Source organism: Carettochelys insculpta, chromosome 1 (assembly GCF_033958435.1).
Source record: "Carettochelys insculpta isolate YL-2023 chromosome 1, ASM3395843v1, whole genome shotgun sequence".
Classification (NCBI taxonomy): Eukaryota; Metazoa; Chordata; order Testudines; family Carettochelyidae; genus Carettochelys; species Carettochelys insculpta.
This window is the reverse complement of record NC_134137.1, coordinates 276,352,377-276,374,781: the sequence shown is the minus strand read 5'-3', so window position 1 is coordinate 276,374,781 and position 22,405 is coordinate 276,352,377. Positions and strand designations below refer to the sequence as shown.

At 44.8% G+C, this 22,405-nt stretch overlaps 1 protein-coding gene across 3 annotated transcripts in view; it reads right to left on the bottom strand.

Moving 5' to 3' along the window:
* The window catches only part of PWP1 (PWP1 homolog, endonuclein), a 56,998-nt gene that overhangs the window by 34,283 nt on the left and 310 nt on the right, over window positions 1–22,405 (bottom strand). For all 3 annotated transcript variants that reach the window (XR_012647368.1, XM_075008073.1, XM_075008066.1), the window contains exons 3-8: window positions 18,667–18,851; window positions 11,215–11,300; window positions 6,672–6,768; window positions 5,926–6,036; window positions 3,293–3,420; window positions 1,913–1,986 (exon numbers count right to left, since the gene is read on the bottom strand). Coding sequence is in view for 2 of the 3 variants with exons in the window: in XM_075008073.1 (XP_074864174.1) it covers window positions 1,913–1,986; window positions 3,293–3,420; window positions 5,926–6,036; window positions 6,672–6,768; window positions 11,215–11,300; window positions 18,667–18,851 (681 nt within the window). In the remaining variant the exon portion in view is untranslated. The remainder of the gene's footprint in view (window positions 1–1,912; window positions 1,987–3,292; window positions 3,421–5,925; window positions 6,037–6,671; window positions 6,769–11,214; window positions 11,301–18,666; window positions 18,852–22,405) is intronic.

Genomic DNA, 22,405 nt, shown 5'->3' with positions numbered 1-22,405 from the left:
GGCATCCCAAATTTGGGACCATCCCGCCCAATACGGGACAGATGGTCACCCTGTTCCTCAGCTCTTGAGCACAGTTTTTCAGTTAGCAGTGTCTGGTCAGCTTAAGTACATGCCCTATGTCTCCTTGTGCTGGATACTATATAGGGTGTGCAGGCAAACTGCCCTCCTTCTCCACCCAAATGCCCCCTGTGGAACAGTCTGAAGCAAAAGAGAAGGATGGGCAGCAGGGCACGAATGGGGATACACATCTTGAAGAGGAGCTGTTACCGCACAAAGAGAGCACACTCATCTTCTTCTTCCACTAGTGTCTAGGTAGGTGCTCCACTTCCAAGCGGTTTCTCTACATGGAAGCGGGAGCTTCACAAGTGAACCCCGCCGCGCAGAAAAAGAGGCAGAACCAAGTGCTGCATTCAATCTGACAGCATGAATCAAGGCTGTAATGTTACAAAAACATATACACTGAAGTCGGTGTAGCAGCTCTTCCTATTTCAGATACTGGCACAATCTTCAGTAATGCAACTGACAGTGCCTGTGATCTGGTTGAACACACTATCGCCCTTTTTGGTGGGAATGAAAGTGTGCTGCACCATATATCCAGACAACCATAATACACCCAGACAGCCATCCTGACAGTTTGTTGTTCCTAATCCTGAATTTAAGGGCCAAGCAGACACTGCACTTCTGAGAGAAGTAAGACTTTCCCAAGCAAGTGACACCTACAGCAGCTGTCACCTACAGGCGTAGCCACTCAACATTTGAAACCTAGTGAGCCAGGCATGCCCTGCTAGGCAGGAAACAAGAAAGTCCCCTGAAAGGGAGAGAGAAGTAGTGAAAGAATCCTTTCACTGCTTAGCTAAATAACTAAACTATAAAAAGCTCATTCAGTCACTAGAGAAATAGTAAAAAAGCAGCAACGAAGGGTCCTGTGGCACCTTATAGACTAACAGAAAAGTTTTGAGCATGAGCTTTTGTGAGCACAGACTCAATTCATCAGATGCTGGTCATGGAAATCTGCAGGGCCAGGTATAAATGTGCCAGAGCAAGGCTGGGGATAACAAGGTTAGCTCAGTCAGGAAGATGTAAGCCTTATCTCCGACGAAAGGCTGAAGAGGTGCATGCGCACCTGAAATGGAGCTCCCAAAGGGAAGTACTCGAAGAGCAACTACACCTTCTTTTTCACTTAACTTCAGCATACAAGCCTGATCGCTTGCCCTTTGGCAGGGTAACTCTGTGTGCTCTGGCAGTAGGACGTGAACTGTAACCAAGAAACAGAGAACTCTACCTGCCTAGAGTTATCCTGGGGAGATGGAGACAGTTCTATACTTGTGCTAGAAATCCTCTTTTCCTGCCAGTCAGAAAGCAGGGAGAGGCGATGAAGGTGCATCTATGGCACATCAGCCATCCCATTCACTGGAATCTGGCACAAATCAGAGTTGCCTGTCAACAATACTGATTTGTCCCATGGACTAAACCATGGGTGTCCAACCTTTCGGCTTGCCTGGGCCACATTGAGTGAAGATGCTCTTGGGCCGCGTACAAAATATATAATATAGTTAATGTATATAAATCACTTAATAATGTTAAAAGTTTACGATCTTGTGGAGCCGCATTACTAGCTGTCCAGGGCCACATGCGGCCCGTGGGCCACAGGTTGGACACGCCTGGACTAAGCCATGCCAGGACAGCAGGACCACCAAACTGGCCACCTTTGCTTCCTATACAAATTTGAAAAATGCTAAATTACAAAAACATTTTTTTTTTAAAAATTGGGAGATTATCTCAATTTTCATTTGTGTGGCATTACACTGTTGATCTTTAAGCAAGAAAGTAACAGGTCTATATAAATATTTCACACAAACATACGAATGTTAATTTACAGTTATCTGTCTGTAATCATTCAAACGTTCTTTACCTGTTTTGCTTATTCCAGGACAAGTCAAGAACTGCATCAGTATGTCCATCTTTATCCCCCTGTGTAGATGAACTCTGTATACACATATATTTTAAAGTAGCTTTAAAATGTTATAGCTTCCAGGAAAAAAAACACATCTTTATTATTCCTTAACATACCCTTATAGAGACAAATTAGGAACAGCATGATAATACAATGTATTTCCACCAGCGGAAACCATTTCTATGTTCTTTCCAAAAAGAGTTAGGCATGGAAGCACTCCCTCTCAGCTTGCCTCTCTTCCCTTATCTGGCCAGCATGCAGCAGCAGCTACTCCCTTTGGTAAATATTTAACCTGTGAGCTGGCAATCAGCATGGAGCTTCTTTGGGTCCTCCCCACTTCTCCCTGCTCACCTCCACTGTTGTGGTTTCCACCCTATACCACCCAGTCCCTTTCTCCTCAGTTCCCACTAATTCACCATCTTCTAATGCCCAGCTTTTTAAAGTTAAGTTACAAAGAACATTGCTTTATATTAAATCATGTAATACTACAAATGGGAGGAACCTGAAAGATAGAGTCCAGTCCCATGCACTCATAACCAGGATCAAGTGCCTTCTAGATCATCCTTGAAAAGTGCTTGTCTAGCCTGTTCTTAAAAAAAATCTCCAAAAATGGAGATTCCACAACCTCCCTAGGCAATTTAGTCCAATGCTTCATCGCCCTGACAGAAGTTTTCCCTGATGTCCAATCTACACTACCCTTGCTGTAACTAACTCTCGTTGCTTCTTGTCTTACCATCAGAGGCTAAAAAGACCAGTTTTTTCCCCCTCTTGCCTATAACAACCTTTTAGGTAGCTGAAAGCTGTTATGTCCCCGCTGTCTTCTCTTTACCAGATTAAATCAACCTAGTTCTTTCAATCCCACAGGTCATGTTTACTAGATGTATGGGTAGATGGAAGTCATTCAGGATCCTTTCTCCTCCTAATTTTCCATCGGCAACCCAGTTACCCCTCTGTGAGGGAGCTCTGCTAATTTTAATTAATGAAATACTACTATAAATACTCCTCATATGCCCAGACTTTTCAGCAATAAGAATGATCACCCTTCTTCAGATGGTTCTTTGCAACCTAAAGGAGGAAGGAGTTAAAGTAAATCCTCTTCTCAATTACATAAAGGTGTGGACTCGAAGTAGATGATATGTAGACTACTGGACAGAGTCATACCTATAGTTTTGGTGAGCTGCACAAAAATCCCATCTTGTGGATGCAGAGTCTCTGGCAGATAAATAAAAATATCTGTGTGCATTACTAGGCACATAACCATACACACCAAAGACAAAGACCTGGTCTCTACCTACAGATCTGCCCATCTAAACAGATCAGTAAATGGACTTTGTTCACCTTCTTTCCCTTTTTCTTCTTTTTTCCTTTTTTGCTTCCAAGGGAAAAAACTGGCTCTAGAGAATCCACTATATCCAGGTCCCAGATATTAATAACAGGAGTCATGTTACCCACTGCAATGTAATTTCCTGCAGAAACAAAAGCAAATGCCAGCTATAAGGTTTATTTAGATTACGATACACAAAGAGTGCAGAATACTACAACCAAACTATTTCACTACTTATTTTCAACTAGAAGATTTACCCTGTATCGTTTGAGTGCTTGACTCAATTTTTGTTTTTCTTCATTTAAATCATTGCTGTAGGGTACGTATGGAGAGGAGGGGTTCAGTATGCCGACTGCCATGGGGAGAGAAGACTATGGCAGCCCCCTCTTACTACAGCAGTTTGGGTCCAGGTGAGAAGCATCTATCCATGGCCACTGCAGCTCCAGGGGACACAATTAGGGGAAGGGTGCATACCCCCCATAAGTCCCCTTCACCTGCCTGGTGATTCTCTAACCTTTCTGTATAGTTTTATGAGGAGCAACCTCATTGCACCAACATGTCATTTTCCTGGCACAACCAAAGCCTTACCTTGCTTTAAGTTATGATAAGAGGAAGCTGTATAACAAATGTGGCGGTCTTAGCACTTACCATTCAGGAAGATTTCTTACCCAAACAGACTCACTCAAATATATAGTAGGTAATTAATGCCTGTGCACCCAGAGCTCTTCAAGGGTATATTTTTACCAGCTGGACATGGTTAGTGTCCAGTTAAAGTTACATCAATAGAAACTGCCTGCAAAAACCTACATCTTACTCAAGTTACAAAGGTTAAGGCCAGAAAGGACCACTATTTCACTGTCTGACTTCTGTGTAACTGACCAGCACCACTCCGCAGCATCCACACACTAAACCCAACAACGCAAGTGAGACAAAAGTATTACTGCCCATGGAGATTAGACTTGTGTCATAGGCACAGAATAGGACAGCCCAACCTGCACCAGTGCAATCATTTCCCTGCCATTGCAGGGGTGTTCCGTGAGATATACCTAGATAATCCTGGCAAATGATCTGCATCCATGCACTGCAAGGGAATGTGAAAAATCTCCCAGCACAATGACGGCTAATGTGACCTAGGAGAAAATTCCATGCTGAGCCCTTATCTACACCAGTCATCTAGATCCTGAGCTTGTCAGCAAGAACTAGCCAGCCAAACAAATGAGAGACAGGGAGAGAGAGAATACTCAGTGGCAACTCCAAGCCCCAGCCCATGCAATGCCCCCTTCTAGACATGCTCATCCCTCATGCCTGACAAAACTATTTTGAAAAGAAATGTCCAGAATACATTGGGTGGGAAGGGGGCTTCCATGGGAAATGTCTTCACAACCCTGCCATGAGCAGTGGTTGGCTGAAACCCCGAAGCATGAGCTTTACGAACACAATACATAAACCAAAAGTGAGCCTTAAGACCACTGAGCCCTGACCCCTACCATCACAAGGAATCCTGCCAAACAATCGCACTCACAGCCAACTTTCTATGTATGTATCCTCCCTTAAGCACAATTAATGAGAAAAATGCAAAAAACAAGTACATTAAACCCACTAAATATTAATATATAATTTTAGCGTGTTTTAAAAAAAATTCGACTCTGTTGGCCACGACTTCCCTGTATAAAACCAAAAAGAGTTGCAAACAAGTCTAAAGAAAAATTTTCCTTTTGTCTGCCTAATAGATCTGGTTTTCTGTTGGTATTAGTATTGGTGTTTCAGTTATTTGATATAATGACATCACTAAAAGAATTGTGCAGTTACCTATGTAAGTAATTACCGCTCTAAAAAAATATTGTTCACTATGATATGGTATACCTAGCCTTTTGTGGCCTCCTGCTGGAGGTCCTGAGGTTCTACAACACCCTGTTGTAGGAAGGAACAATAAAGTCAGCTCTCCTGGCCTACCTAAAAAAAGCTAGAAAGCAGCCAATCAAAGCCCAGCAGGCTCAGTTAAAAGGAGATGCAGGGTCTTAACAAGTCACTTCCTGTCTGGGAGCAGAAAGCTGAGGAACTCCTCTCTGGAGAAAGGAGCTCAATGGGACCTGGGAGACAGAAAAGACCAGAGAACTTTAATCCTAAGGTAATGAACAAAGTTTGGGGAACACAGCAGCAATTAAGTGAAGGAAGCAGTATGTGGCTGCTGTTTATAGGATTTCTGTGCTGGACCCCAGACCTGTGGGAAGTCCCAGGTTTCCCATGTGGCCTAAACCCAACAGGGGAACAAGTCTTCTCCATAAGCCCGAGCAGAGGGCTACATTGCAAGGGTCCAGAAACTGGGCTGAAGACCCTGCTGAGGGCAGACAGTTTGGTGACCTGTTCACTACCCTGTGTGATTTGGCTGAAGGACTGAGCAAAGTCAGCAAATCATAAGTACTGCAAGCAAGAGATTGTAGAACCACATTTGGAGATGGGTGCTCGGTTACATTCACCATCATGTTTAATTTTTCCTCCCATGTCTTGGCTTTCCATCTTGTTAATATTGCTACAGGACACCATTATTTAGTCACAGCATTTTACATCACTCATACAGTTCATATTCAAAAACTGCTTTTGTTAGACAGCTATGATTTCTTTTGGCACCCTAAAGACATTTATTTACCTGGCGATTCATCGGGATTAGGATCAAAATTAAGCCACTCCACACTGAGAGGGTATGCAGGTAAGATGATATCATGGTGTACATAAAATGAATCCTCTTCATGATTATAAACTGAAAGAATTTGAAACCTACATTAATTACGTCACTGGAGAGAAAAATTAGCCACTCTACATAACACATTCTCACACAGTGAGCTAGAGCAAATATTAATTTTTCCAACGTGGAGAATGTCTGGAAGCTGTATTTGTGATGCTGTCAGCCTCTAGTACAGAGCCAAAGCCTCCCTATGTAATGTTAGGCACCATAAATTATTTTCTTGAAGTGACAGATTCAACAGACAGAAGAATGATGTACTCATCCACATCAAATACAGACCGAGTCAAGTTTATGTCCTACATCATTTTCCTTTATGGATGTGAGCCTACTTTGAAAGGTGTAATAGATAAGAGACCCTTGCAGCTCATGTGTATTTATAAAATAAGAAGTAAAGAGTATCATTGACTGGCTGACATTTCATTGTACAGGTACCCAATAAATTTACACAGGTCAGCCTCCTTAGCAATTGTGAATCAGGATTTTTTTTTTTTTTTGACAGAAGTAACAGCTCAAGAAACACAGTTGTGCCAGATGCCACCATCTATTCAAAAGCCAGGATAAATGGAGAACAACAGTCCTGCAAAGCCACAGGGATCAGACTAGACAGTATTTTCCAGCTCCGCTTTTATGAGCCAATACAGGTTACTCACTGTGAACTTCTAAACTGCAATGGTCCTTATCAACACGTCCACAAATAATCAGGTTGTCACTGGGCTTGATCAAAAAATCTTCCTCTTCATATTGCTCCTATGGGCCGAAGGAGGGAGAAAAACATAACACTGACTGAAAAAGGACAGGTGGCCAAATGCTTGAGGCCTCTCTCTCAGCTAAAGGGGAGAGGGAAATGCCACAACTGTGAGACTAGATAATCACATGACTTGAGAGAATGTTTACTAGGACTATATGGATTAGGTCGAGTGTGTCAGCACCGAAAACGAAACCTCCTGACAAATACTCCTCACAAAAATACAACCTACTGCCCAAGGCTCCCACAAGATCTTCATTTCCCATTCTGCCCTGCCTCCCCATATCATTTTCTACATGACTGACAAATCGTGAACGTCTATATAGTTTAACAAGCCAGCCGTATATATTAGCACACCGTTAACTGCTTCACCAAAATTTTGGAAGCCACTTTGACTTGATGAAAGCATGCATTCACTGTTACTTTAAACAATGGTGGCTGAGAAACATTCAGACATGATTTCTAAGGGGGCATGCTACACAGAACACTCAGAAGAAAGCTAAGCTGAAATAACTGCAGGTGTGAAATAAAAACATTAGTTAAATCTCTTTGGGATTTAGCAAGTTATAACCACTTTACTTCTGAACAAGAGCATACACACAAAGGTTTAATGGCATTTAACGTGCTCCCACGTCGCACCTTGACTTAATTCAACTTGAGTTCCTGAGGCTGTGTCTTCACTACCAGCTAAATTGGCACTATAGCAGTGACAGTTTAGCAGGTCTGGTGAAGACATGCCAAGTCAATGGGAGAGTGTTTTCCTGTCTACGGATGTACTTAGCTTTGTTGAGAGATGAAACTGATGTCGGGGTAGAGGGGCATCTCCCATTGACGTAGCATGGCAGAGACACGGCTGTAGGTCAACCTAAGTTACGTTGACTTCAACTATGTAGCTTACTTAAGCAATGTAACTTAAGTCAACTTGCATCATTCATATAGAAGAGCTCCGAGCATGCCAATGTACAAAAGACCCAGATCAGCCATATATCTTTCAGTCCTATATTAAAAAAATTAAGTCATCCTGCATATTTTCAACTAAAATTATTTGACTAATTGTAACAGCTAAATTTTGGGAACTATGGAGAAAAATATTTAAACAAGTGCAGTAGGAGTGATCAGTTTGATCACAGACAACTTTTCAGAAGAGCCTTAATGATTTAGGTCTCTAAGTCCTATTTTCAAACACTGCAGAGTTAGGTCATTGTACTTCACCTTGTGCCAACCTATGTGTGTGCACATCGAGGCTTAAATTGTCCCCAGACGACATAAGCGCCCCTTAAGGCGATGTAACAGAACCACCTCCCTGGATGGCATTGACCTACAGAACAAGTGCAGATGCCGTGTGACAGCAGTCCTCCAGCAGCTGTCCTACCATGCCCAACAGCAACCACGCTGGTCACAATCTAGTCTGCAGAGGTTATGGAGACAAGAGTGCAATCCCCTCCTCAAAACACTCCACATTTTTAAATGCCTTTTCCTGACTGTGCATCTTGACAACAACACTTAGAAGCACACCCTTGCTTTCAAACTGACCATGCCATCTAGGTGCTCCGACCTAGGCATAGGACTATCAGGAGTAGGTAGGAGCTATTGGCTCTCCTGTGTGAGAAGAGGTTACGCAAACACCGTTGTGGACCCGTGGTAGAAACATGAATGTGTACTGAATGACTGCAAAGGGGTTTTAGGCGAAGGGGTATGACAGGGATCAGCAGTGTCATGTGAAAGCGAAGAATTGGCAGTAAACATACCACCAGGAGAGTGAGGCCAACAATCAGTCTGAGCTACAGGCCAGAAGCTTTTACAAGGTGCACGCCCTACTCTGTGCACTGTGGGGACCTTAGAAGAGCCCAAGACAGAGACCTCTGCTGTGAACAGACAAAAGGAGGAAAACGAGAGGGAGGAGGTATCCCACTATGGCCCAAGTCAAGACTTGTTTGAGACGCCACTGCAGTTGAGCACAGATGAGGTGAGGACCCTTGGGTAGGTGCCGTCACACATTTTCCTTTACCACGTTTAAATGTAAATATGACGACACTTGGTCCTTCCCCATATTCTCAAAATGTAGGTTTAGACTTTCCATTGTTTTACTCAGACTAAAAAGAGGAAGCTGTAAAACAGCAGAGTTGCTATCGGTTTTTCATTACCTTGTAGGGTTTGGTGAGGGGAGGGCACGCAGATAAGTTTGTTTATGCTTATAGGAATGTCCCTTGAAAAATTTCAGTGAAACTGTATGGAGGTCCTCTGCAATCCTCTCCTGAAGGTTTCAAAAATGGCAGATTTATTTTGCCCTCTCTGGTTGGACTCTTACCCACACTATTTTGTGATGGGCTCGCCTGGCACCATCACAGGCAACAGACTAATGGCATATGAGCTCAGTCAGCTTCAGAGTGCCAGCAGCATCTGTACTCTGTGCCTTTGTTAGCCTCAGGACAAAGCTATCAACTGAAATCACTACTGCCTGCGAAAAGCACTTTTCATCTTCAGTGCCACTACCCTATCTTCATGGAAATAAGCACCAAAACATTGTTGCATGCAACCCAAACATCTTAGTGCCCTCCTTCTTTCCCATCCTTGCTCCAGGCAGGCCGTATGCACCATACCTGGGGCTAGAGGACAGTGCTGGCAGAGATGTGCCAAAGCTGAAGGATCACTTATTAAGAAGTTTTATGAAACTAAATCTGGTGGGACATCTGCTCCACAAAGTCAAAATAAAGGGTTCAAAGCAGCACCAGGGAAGTTGTGCAGAACCCACTAATCAAGAAAGGGCTTACTTAATCCACCAATAGGCAAAGGCTTGCTGAAGCAGCCAATCAGGGCCATGAGAGCCACATATAAAGGACTGCTCAGCAGAGCAGAGGAGATGCTCTCCCTGGAGTGCGAGACAAAAGGACGGTCTGTCAGGGAATTGCCATAAATGGAGCAGTACTAGGCAAGGATGGCAGAGCATGAGGGTGAGCTGTTGACTGACCACTGCCAGGCTGGGGCCCTGCTACAAGGGCTGAGAGGATGCTATGGCTACAAATGAAGAGGACTGGGGAAACAGGCAGCAGGTGGGAAGAGGAGCAGTAGGTGGCCACAGGCTATAGGGCCCCTGAGTTGGGACCTAGAGTGGTGAGTGGGCTCAGGTCCCCTCCCTTTGTACCCCATTTGAAGTGATCAGTATCCAGACCATAGTTTGTCCAAGATAAGTCCCTGGGAAGAGGGAAGAAAGAGTGTGTGTGTGTGTGTGTGTGTGTGTGGGGGGGGGGGGGGGGGGGGGGGGGGGGCGGGCGGCAGAAAGATGCACAGTATCATATTTTCAAGAAGATAATGGGGAGTGAAGTAGGTCCAAGAGAGGACGTGGTGGTGGCAGCAAGACACTGTCCTGAGGGTGCACTGTTGAACGACAGCCAATTCCCAGCAGGTGGTACTATGGGAGTCCTGCCCTATTACAATAAGGGAACAGAATTTTGAAACTAAGAATCACAGTCTTAAGTAGCAACAGATGATTAACAGTCCTACACACTTGCATGATAATGTCCCCGACCATGAATGTTCCAACCCCAAAATGATTTCCCATTAACGGGTAGCAATTTAGCACTGCAAGCTTCACGACTGCAATCACCCACTTGCTTCTCAACTATCAGTGCAGCTCTCATTTTTGTGTCCACAGCCGGAGTGATGCGGGGGAAAGAGTCTGGCCCACAGAGCCAGGAACATTTCCTTTCATATCCAAAAGTTCTGCTCATCATCCTAAACCAGCATTATGATGTAATTCCAGCTTGTTTCTCAGGCACTGATCTTCAAGATCTGCTGCTGTCCCATGAACAGCATGAACAACCTTGAGTGTTTGTTGCTACATCCTTAACAGTATGTCCTCAAAGAAATCATCTCATCTCCCCGCACTATGGTTTGGCCTACGGGTCTACAAATACTGGAGGACTGTGCATCCGATATTTGCCACGTTCGTGAGATGAGTGCAGAGCTGCGCAGGCTTATTGCTCCTGTCTGAAATGACAGGCAGCAAAAAATGTTATGTGGGTTTGTGGAAGTTTTCACAAGAGGTAAAAAAATGAAGGTATGTGGATGGAGAAAGTCACATATTGACATAAAGCCACCAAAGTTATTCTACTGCTCATCTGCACGAGCCCATGTTCTCCGAGATCTCTGGGCAAATTATTTCACTTCACTGGAAATACTTTCCCAAGGGCATTGTATCAGACAGCAGCATGCAGCACACTAGGATTGCAAAGCACAGTACGCAAGCATTCCTGTTGAATAAGCACAATACCAACGCAAGCAGATCTTGCAGTGAGCACAAAGTCATAAGCAATATCACACTTCAGACATCCAGGAGCACTTCTAAGACCCCCATAAGCACTGTTGAAAATTGTACGTAATAGTTTATGCTGTTTAAGATGCCTAAATATTGAAGGACAGGGCAAGCTTTTGAAAAAATATATACTTACGGTGTCTTTAATAGTGATGTAAGGGTCATGTTCATTACTTCCATACACTGAAAGACCAGCAAAGGTGTCTCCAAGGCTAACAGTATCTGTGATAAGAATTTCAATGCATTACAATGAAAAATTCAAAGGACACTACATGTCAAAATAAATAAATAAAAACTGCACAGTTGTAAACTTTTGGCAAGTGACTGGGGAGAAGGAGAATTTATCATACGACTATTTCTCCGTGTGCCTTTTATGTAGAAAACACTAAAATGGCAGCCATTTTGCTTTTTAAGCCAATAAGGAAACAAAAATATTTGACCAAACATACCAGTTATTAGCACAAGAGTGGTTTTCTTTAAGAAAAAATGAACAAGCTAACACAACCCTTGCTTTCAATAGATCTATCAAACTAGAAACCTCTGCACCTGTGGCTAAAATGAAAAATGTCTTTCAGTATCACAGCTGACCGTTATTTCAAAAACTGAAGAATGAATTAAGACAGAAATACATATTCCAAATCCAAACAAGCTCCCTAGCAAACCTCCACTGTTTGCAGACAAAGCTGCTGCTCTGCACTAGAACTGCAGTAAAGGGAGCTGCTATTCCAAATCAGGGTAAGCCTGCAGCGGTGAGCTCCTTCCCAGCCTCGGTCAACTGACAGAGTAGTGAGGCTCACACTTGCAATGTAAAATAGTGCAGAGAGAGTGCTTTGAAGTTGTGGCTTGAGCCCTAAAATCCACCCTGCTCCCGTCAGAGCCTGAGCGCCAACTAGAGCCATGATTTCAAAGCACTGTTTACATGGCCATTTTAAAAGAGGTATCGTGAACTTTAGTGGCTTGTCTCTGTTGACCAGTGCTGGGGTGCTTGCTACCATGGGTTATGTAAAATAAATCCTAAAGCCTAAGCTACACTACTTTAGTCATGTTAAGTCCATTTTATAATAAAAATTTATCTATACCACCAAACCCCCTCTGTCGACCTTAAGAGCTTTTATAATCAACTTCTATACTCCACCTTGACAAGTAGTAAAGCTAAATTTGACTTTCCAGGGTCAAATTCGCGGTAGCACAGATACAGCCCTGTTCAAGCCGATGTTCTTGGACTCTGGGAGGTGTCTCGCAGTGCCCCACTGTGAGCGCTCTGACCAGCCCTTTTCACTCTGCAGCACTCTCAGGTACGTAGGAAAAGTCCAGGAACTTCTGAACTTCATTTCCTGTTTGGTCAGCGCAGCAAGCGCAGCAGCACCCCCACCCACAAATGCCCAGAGTCGCAATCAAGCTCAAGCATGGAACATGCAGGAGAACTTGGATCCAGTTGCTGCGTGGGGAGAAAGTCTGCACAGGCAGAACTCTGAACCAGCAGAAGCAGCTCCGATAGATATGCTAAGAATCACAAAGAGCAATGTGTACAAAGGATGCAGCAGGGATACCCAGCAGTGCCACACAAAAATAAAGGAGCTCAGGCAAGACCGAGGTGAAATGGGGGAAGTTTTGTAACTGACAGTGGCGAGGAGACCCTCCCCACTCTATTTGCTCACCCCCAACAAATTATGACCCCAGATGTGCTGTCTGGTTTGTGATGGGCTCGTAGGGATCATCCCAGAGAACAACCATGCTGGGCAGGAGGAGGGGGACCCTATGCTGACTGCGCATCTAGGCCTCTTCACTCCGAACCTGGACTGCCCCAGTTTCAGAAACACAAACACACTAATTAGGGCTATAGTTTGCAAGCACCTTTTCCCATGTTTTCAAAGCAGAAGTTAAAGACACCTAATGAACTGCTTAGTATGACAGCTTGCAAACCAAGTTCTGCGGCTCAGTGCTCTGTCGTGTGTTAAAGCTTACTGGTAGGTGCTCATTTAAAATGAAACATCTGGTCATATATGTAACGTGCTTTGTGCTATAAAGTTCTCCATTCACTGTAAGAGTTAACCTTTTGTTTTTCTACAATGTATCGTCTGTGAAGTCTACCCTTTTTTTCCCCTAATGCAGCATGTGACTTGTTTGTGGCATCCGCCCCCTGCAGATTAGACAGCAAAAAAGACATACATGGAATGCAATGTTTAACGAGCTCACGCAATCTGCCTGCATCGATAGGTCACAATTCAATGCATGGAGGCACATGCTGCTAGAGGTTATTTGCATGGAACAGGACAGGAAACGTGCAGGATGAGATGCTGAGGCTCATGAGGGAACAAACAGCCCTGATGAGGTGTCTCGTAGAGGTTCAGGAAAAGCAGCTAGACCACAGAGTCCCCCCTTGTACCTATTGATAAGCCACCTGCCCTCCTCAACAAATTCCATATCATCCCTTCTCAAACATCCCAGAATGTGTGCACACGCGGGGGGGGGGGGGGGGAAGGGTGTCAGGGGAAATACTAGGATGCCATCCATAAGCAGATGGCTCATGGAATAGAGTGCTGTCAGTCTCACAGCTTTGATTCCTCTATAGCCACGGTGTCCTATACACTCCCCAACCGCCACATGTGGCAAACAGGGAAATGTACTGTGGGGAATGCGGCTGAGTGGGCTGGTGTGGTTCCTCGGGCACTGCAGTGGCTTAGGAGCCATGTGGCTGGCTTGGGGACTGCACAGTAGTGCAGCAGTTCCCTGGGCACTGCGCAGCTGGCTCGTGAGCTCAGGCACCACACCACGCAGCTCTCCAGCGTGTGCAGCTTTGGGGTGGGCAGCTCCAGTGGCGCAGCTCTGGCAAGTCACTGGGGGGCAGGGAGGTAGGGTGTCTAGTGGCAAGGCGGTGGGGGGGGGGGGTCAGGTTGGTTCAGGTGCCTGACTGCAGGGGGCATGGGGCAATCGGCTGTCTTGCTTTTGGACACCACTGCTATATAGGGTGCTTTTAATAAGCCACGTGTCCCCTGGCCCCATGTTACCTGATCCTTGTTACACCCGCAACTCTTTCTGTTCAGTGGTGCCCAAATAAAAATGCATGATTTTAAAACAGCATCTTTAGACACTGGGGCAACTTAGGGGGATAGTGGCAGTGGTGAAGAACAGGGCAGCAAACACACAACAGGGTGTCGGTTGGTAGTGAGCACCTCACAACCACCACATCGTCTCATGATTGTGGAAACTTGCTTTTTTTTTTTTTTTTATAAACAACTCTCTGATGTATAACACACCTTGATGTGCTCTTTTTATTGCCTCAGTATCTGGCTGCTCATATTTCAGTCTGCCTCAACCCATATCCTGCCAGAAACTTTTCCCACTTACTTTCCCAGATGTTACGCCACACACAGCAAGTAGCAGCAACAAGGGGAATATTGTTTTTGCTGAGGTCTAACCTAGTTAATAAACTGTGTCAATACCCCTTTAAATGGCAAAGGGGCATTCTACCACCATTCTGCACTTACTCAGCCTATAGTTGAGCTGTTCTTTGCTGCTGTCCCAGCTGCCTACATACGGCCTCACGAGCCAAGGGAGCAAGGCCTAGGCTTGGGTTTCCAAGTACAAATAGTGGCTTGGAATAGGAGAGGCAGACCCCACAGAGAAGAGGTAAAAGATATAGACTGGTGCAGAGCTTGTCTACAGAAGCTAAACTACTCCACGCTGGACAGGAAAGATGGAAGGAAATAGTGAGAGGCATCAGACACCAATAGGTGCTGAGCCCATGGTGGTTGTTGATGACGAGTGGTAATTTTCTGGGAAGAATGTTCTGTTTCGCATCTTGCTGAAGAGACAAGCTCCTGAAGATGCATGCAGCACACACATTTCCCGGCCATCCCATGTTGAGCTCAGTGAACCGAGCCATGTGATCCACCAGTGCTCGCAACACCATTAAGAAGCACCCCTTGTGGTTTATGTACTTTTGGCGAGGTAAGCTGATGCCAAGATTAGGCAAAATGCATTTTGCCTATCACCAAACCACAGTTCAGGAACCCAAGCACAGCAAAGCCATCCACTATGTCAGAGGGCACAAAATTTTGTAGGGGGGAGCAGCTTGATCACTCTCCCTCCTCCACAGCCTGTCTTCCCCACTGGAGCCACATGTTTTGCTGATCTCTGCTGGGAGCTGTTGTCTGGTCTTCCCCTCTTGAGGCAGCAACTCCCTGTGCCTCTGCTGGGAGGAGGCTGTGGCCTTGCTGCAGCACAGCAGCTTCGCTAATGACCCTGCTGCGGGGGAGGTGAGCAGCAGCCATGTGTTTGGCTACATCTACATTGAGATAAATTTGAATTTATAAAATTGATTTTACTAATGCCAGTTTTTCTAAACTTGATTTGGAGTATCCTCACTTCCCCCAGGGCTCCCAATAAATTCCACACATTGCTTCCACACCGAAATCACCAAACATCACCTGATGCAGCACTGCATTGTGGGAATCTATTCCACAGTTCCCTCAGAACCACATGCTGAGCCAGGAGCAGCAGCACTGTCAGTTTCCTGGGTCCAGCAGCTTGGGGGGACCTGGGAAACTGGCAGCACAGCAGCCCTGGTCAGTTCCCCAGACCCCACTAGTACAGTAAACCCTCCCTTTAATGAGCCAATAGGGCTGTTCATTCTCCCCCATAGTCCCTTAAATATGAGGGTTTACTCCCCCTCCCCACAGGCTCCCCCACCCCAGTCCCCCCTCAACTCCCCCATTGCCACCAAAAACAGCTCCCCAAACACCCTCCCTCCCCCAAAAAAAAGACACCCCACAAACCACTGCCACTCACTGGCTCCAGCTGGAGCCCGCCGGCTGGGGTTGCGTGGCCCCATGCGCGGCTCCAGCTGCGGGTTGCCTGGCCCCGGCCACAGGAGTGCAGCAGTCTGGTCAGATTCCCAGCTCCCACTACTTACAGGGAGCTGGGAGCCAGATGCAGCACGCATAGTTTTGTGGGGTAGACAGGGGACGCTTCTGGAGGCTAATAAATTTGATTTTAGTATGTGGCAGTTCCACACTGGCCTTAATCAAGTTTCTGAATTCGAGTTTGACACTGTACCTGTCAGGCTGCTGCGATTTTGTAATCCACCCTAAAAATCGAGCTAGTGTTATTTTCAGTAAAGATAGTCAAGTGGTAATATCGAGCTAACTGAATTAAATTCGAATTTCTCGTAGTGTAGATGCAGCCTTCAGGTGGACTCCAGCCAAGCCCCCCACTTCACACAGCCTGCTCCATGCCTTACCAAAGGCTCTGCTTGCAGCTGCCAGCAGGAGTGGCTGGGGGGATAATGTAGTTACAGAAGCAGGAAGGCTTCAGACTCTATGTAGACTAGACAGCTCCCAGGCCAGACCGGATCAGCACTGACCAGCTGCTCAATCCTTGGTCCCACCAGGCTACCAGGAAAAGCAAGTCCCTGTTCAGCAGAGTGCTGAGATCTCCCTTGGCTGGTTCTGGGCTCAAGCTCCCCCAAGGGCTTTGCTTTACAAATGCTAATTCTATTTCACAAGTTACGTTCACACTTAATTCCTTGAAGCTAGTGCTTCTGTGAGTAAAAGAGAGAGGAACGTATTTTGTTTAAAGTTTCATTGCTGTTGAAAATCCCTTCAGTAAGGAGCAGTGTAAGTTACAAAACTAGCACAATTGCTATCAACCTCTTACTGTTTAGTGCCAGGGTCAGAGAAATTAGCCTGTGGGTTGAATCAATCAAAAGAAACCGTATGCTTTCCCCCCCCTCCCCTTTTTTTTTGGGCGGGTCTCTCTTCCTTGAACGAGCTGAAAATAAAAGCCATGCTTTTCAACAGACAAAGTGGCATTTGGAAAGCTGATTTATCTGCTACCTCCCCACCTCAGCCTCTGCCACCGCATTGGCTAAGGGAGTACAGCGCATCACTTTCAAACCACCACTCACTTCCACGGCCATGAGGGGCTCTGCTAACTGCAGGGGCAAGGAGTGGGGCCCCATGCAAAAAGTTTGCTGACCCCTGCACTGTCTTGCACTTTCCCAGAATCACTATCCTTCCTAGCAGAAAGAGTATTGATGGCCCTGGCTGCTTGGATCTCAGAAGATAGGACTGTTGATTTATCCACTCTGAATTGACTCACAATTGACTACTACCAGTTTGACACTGCAAACTTCCACAGGGCTGTAGCAACTCACTTCTAAACTGTCAGAGTTGGTCTCATCTGGCATTGCTATGCTTCAGAGGAGTGGAAAGTAATTTGCAAAGTTTCAGGAAAGTGGCCTTACAAATGCAAGAGTTTTGCAGCCACCAGTCATTATTGCACAACTACATATCTGTACAGTCCCACCCTGAGGTGCTCGTTTCCCAAGACCAGAATTGCTATTGCAGTGTATCAACATGCCCGACTACCACCAGCTTATACCAATCGCTTCATTCAGTGGGTTCCTACAAATCTCTATACATGGCCTCCTCCACACTGCCTCATGCAGCTAGTGTCTGGCTTGGTTCTAAACAAGCCGCAGGATACCTGTGAGGCATTGGCAATGCTTGCAACAGCAGTGTGCAGCTGAGTGGGGTCCATGCTTGCTGCGCTATGGTTTCCGCCTGGCTAATCAGTGGAAAAAGGGTGCAGTGATTGTTTGCTGTTTTCAAGGCGGCAAGGAGAGAAGTGCATCATGGGAGGCCAATGACACATGCCCAGAAATATGAGACAAGGTTTTTGACCAATCTGCTTTGGAAGCCTAATTCACAATTCAAATGGGCAGCAAGTACTGTGGGATGGTTACACAGCGCACTACACATTCCATCGACCAAATGTGCTTAGTGGATCCATCGACCAAATGTGCTTAGCGGAGACACGCGCCTTCAGCTTTATAAAAATCTAATGCGAAAGTGTCAAGCTCAATAAATCTGAGGTACTTTCTAAGAGAGCTATAGCTTTACCAACACAGGTTGTTCCCCTCCCAGATGGAAGGGGCCAATAGCTCCAGCTACTCCATTCCTTAGATCCACGCAGCTTACTTCAAAATTTCTCTAGGTTGAACCTCCCCCGTCCAGCATCTTCAGAACCCAACTGGTCCCAAACCAGGCAGTTTATCAGTACAGACGCAGCCCAGGGGCTGGCATTGATGGAGTTGGGATAAGGATGGGGAAAAGAAGGGCTTGCTCAAGGGAAGAGATAGGGCAGTTGCAGAGCCCCATGGCCCTGCTCCCTGCCCTGTGACCCTCCAGCCACCATGCTTCTTCTCTTGATTGCTCATCCTTACTCCTCCCTGATCTTGAATGAGCTATTTTGCAGCTCTCCAGAAGCTCTGCGAGGGCACAGGAGAAGTTGTGAAGCACAGGCCCCCGGGTTTTACCTGTGAGTGCTCCAGCCCCGGAGAACCCACAGGTGGTGAGCCACAGATGCTGTGGAACAAGGGAAGTCTGGATTAGAGAGGCCCAACCTGTACCTGAATCTGGGCATTTGGGCCTTTCAAACTTGCAAAGTCAAGACACTTGTTGAAAAACATCTAATGCTATAGGACACTCATGATAAGAGCATCAATCAACCTAAAAGAAAAAAAACCACACATCATTCTTCATTTACACTGTGCTTTTAACAGGAGAAAACAGGTTTACCTTACCTGTATTTTCCTCTTCATCATATTTATCTAAATCATATTCTGCAAGCTCATTGTCATTTGGCTTTTCACCATCTTCCACCTGGTCCTCATTTGTTTGCGTAGGCTTAACTGCCTCACCACTAGCCACATCCATGCTGTCTTCTGCAGCCTGTCCATGTTCTTCTTCATCACTATCATCTGCTTCTCTGCATAAGCAGAAAACATTCACTGTATTACCAATGTGAGAGTTGGTTAAAAATTTGGGATATTTTCACTTGTTTGCCAGAGGACTGGTAATCAGCCACTGGGACATTACTTACCTGCTCTCATAATTTCAAGTACTATCTCTATGCCAACTGCTCTCAAATCTATATTTTCACTACTTTTCTGTCTCTTTCTAGCATTTGAGCCCACCAATATTTTCTCAAGTATGTCTTCCTGAAAGACTACAACTTAGTTTTAAATGGCTAAAAGGGCCCAGTCCAACTCCTTTCCCTTTACCCTTTCCATTACTAGGAGCACGCTATTTTTTTTTTTAAAGAAAAAAATACAAACATATCTGATCTTTGATAAATTACTCCTTTTCGTTCTTCACAGTCCCAGATTGTACCTGGCTCTTTCTTCCACCCCATTTGAAGATCTGATCTTTCCATTATACCCCAGAAGCAGAAATTCTCATTTATGTATTCATCATTACCAGTCTTCAATACAGTAACATCTCTGGCATCCCCAACACCAAAGTCAACACCCTCACTGTTCATCTACACAAAATGCAGCTGCTAAAAATCTCTTCCTTAAAAAAAGTCTCTTCCCACACTTTGAAAGACTGCTATAAAACTCCAGAAGTTTTACTTCCTTCCAACAAATGCACACACTTCCTAAATTAAGTGTAAGTAGCAGACTTATCTGCTTCACACCAGATTCACTACAGGGGGGAAAAAAAGGCTATCCCAGATACTCTCAACCTCCACAAAGCTTCCTTCTCTAAGGCAATAATTCAGATTCTTCCAACATATAAAATGCTAAGGTCCGAAGAGGAGCATGTGAATAATGCAATAATTGTTACATTTTTGCTTTTCATACAAAACCTTGCAAGGTGACCCTCAAATGCTACCACAGGAGAGAACTCCCAAGAGGCTTCTCTCTAGTAGGCATATTCTACTACCCCGCATTCAAAACCCTCACTGACACCAATGCACGAAGATCAAGGGTAGAATACCATCTTGTTCCTGTAAGAAAACTGCATCAAATGTGAAGGTCTTTCAGTTTTGAAAAAACTTGCTGAAGAACTATTCGTGTCATTTGCTTTATAAAACAACACCTCCCCTTCATATGACATTTATCACATAAGGGCTATGTCTACACCTGTCCCCAACTTTGAAGGGGGCATGGTCATCAGGGCCACAGGAGATTACTAATGAAGTGCTGCAGTGAATACACAGCACTTCATTAGGCTAATTTTCCCCCACGGCAACTTTGAAGTGTCAAACCCTTTGAAGTTGGGGGCAAGTGTAGACACAGCCAAGAAGAGTAAAAGCAGACTGTGGGATAATTAAACATTCTAAATTTAAATCTGACTTGTGATCTTTGTACAGAAATAAAATAACTAGAGTACTAATGAGTTCCACAAAGTATGAGATGTTATAGAGAGGTCACAACATTTTTAGTTATTAGAGATGATTTTCTAAGCTTCCACACTGAATTTGAAAGAATTCAATAGTTACAGACAAAAAGGTTCCTCAAAACTTGCATTGCATACTTTTCAAATAATGGAAGAAAATCCACAAGAAAAGGCGGCAAGCGGTTTAAAGTTACATGTGCAAAGCTACTGGTAACAGTAGAATTATAAAGTCAACGAACAGGGAAAAAAAAGGAACCCTTAAATTAAGGTTCTAAAAATCTTACAAAGTATCCTAAATTCAGAAATAACATTTGTAAGGGGTTTGTTTTTGTTTTAAGGACAGCCAGAGACTTACAGAGTATGGCAACTGTTTATTTTGAAACATTCTCTTTGTAAGAAAACGGGCAGATTTAAAAACAAATGAAAACTGAGGTTAGATGAACAGAAGCTGACAATATTCACATGGAATTCAAGGTACTTGGGCCCTGACTAACAGACCACCACACCAATGCGGAACCCCATTGGGATGGGGACCTGAAAAACCATTTCTAATGAATAAATATGGTTACCTTACACTCAGGTAAAATGAGAGATATGCTATATATTTTCCCTGGAAAAAAAAAAACAGGTATTTTTATTTGAGATCAAGAGTTTTTCCATATCTAGAGCTCTGCAAATCTGCATATACTGTTTATTATATCCACACGTATTCACATCTACCAATATTGATATCAATGTCTCATTATTGTGGATATGAAAAAAGATACACATTTTGTATCTATAAATTTTACATTTATATATGGGTATCTCCATTGGCAGTTCATTTTTGTGACTATGGATGCAGACAAAGTTTGTACCCACACAGGGCTTTATTTATGTATCCAGTATAAACTGAACTTCTTTAGTCTGGCACTCTGCTGTCTTGCAACATCTGTAGTCCGATGTGATTTTAGTTAGCTGGATGACCACTTATCATGGGCGTGGCCAAGCCTCCTGTGGTTCCATCAAGTTTGTTTACAGTTACCAGTCCTGGCTCTCAATGTTCTGTGCTGTTATTTAGCTGTAATTTACCCCTAAAGGTCTTCTAGCGGCCCAGAAAGCAGTGGAAGTGTTGGTTAAGCTGCTCAACAATACTGACCTCCCATGGCCCAGTAAATTCTCTCATTTGGCACTGGCCATGTATTGAGGATGCCAGACTAGAATGGTTCAATCTACAGAAGCAATTCCAAACATTCAAAAATCATAAATCAAGGTTCCAAAGATTAGGCAACTTATTTAAGGCCATGACATTAAAAATAAGCATGAGAATCTTTGTCTTCTGTTTTTGAACCCTTTAAGTGGTCACCTTTCCAAGCTTTGCTCCACAACCAGCAGGATTGAAACTCACTCTTTTTTACATGGAAGTTGAGAATCTTGCCTAATTGCAGAAGCAAACAACATTCCTCACCAGTGTGTCAAATATAGATGACCAATTGCCCCATTTCCCAGTTTCATAACTCACATACAGCTTGCCCAAAGCCCTGCCTAGGTGGCACAGTTAATCTGGGGTCTGACACCTGGATCTCACTCATGTATTTCTCAGAGTCACATTCTGTTGCTGCTGTTGTGCTGAGACTCTGAGATACTTTCCCAATGAAGAGAGAGACAGAATTTGTCACTCACAGAGAGGAACACAAGGTGAAGGATATCTCAGTGGTTTAAGCATTGGCCTGCTAAACCCAGGGTTGTGAGTTCAATTCTTGAAGGGACCATTTAGGTATTGGGGTAAATAGTTTTTTTTAAAAAAAAAAAAAAAAACCATCAGGGATGGTGATAGGTTCCCCTGCGAGTGCAGGGGACTGGACTCGATGACCTCCCAACGTCCCTTACAGTTCCACGAGATAGATAAATCTCCAGGTGAAATGGGAGGATGCTGGAAGACTGCCAGGACTCTGGGTTTTCCCTGAATCCTCGCTGGCAGGAGGGCAACGTCCAGCCCCAGTTAGTACAGATCCTGGACGCCAACCCCCGTTCCCATCCATGCCGGGACATGCTCAGTGCGGGCGGCGGCGGGGAGGGGCCCACAGCACCGTGGGCCGAGGGACAGGCATACCCCGGGCACCCGTCGCTGCTGCCCTGGGGCGGGGCTCTCCCCCATCA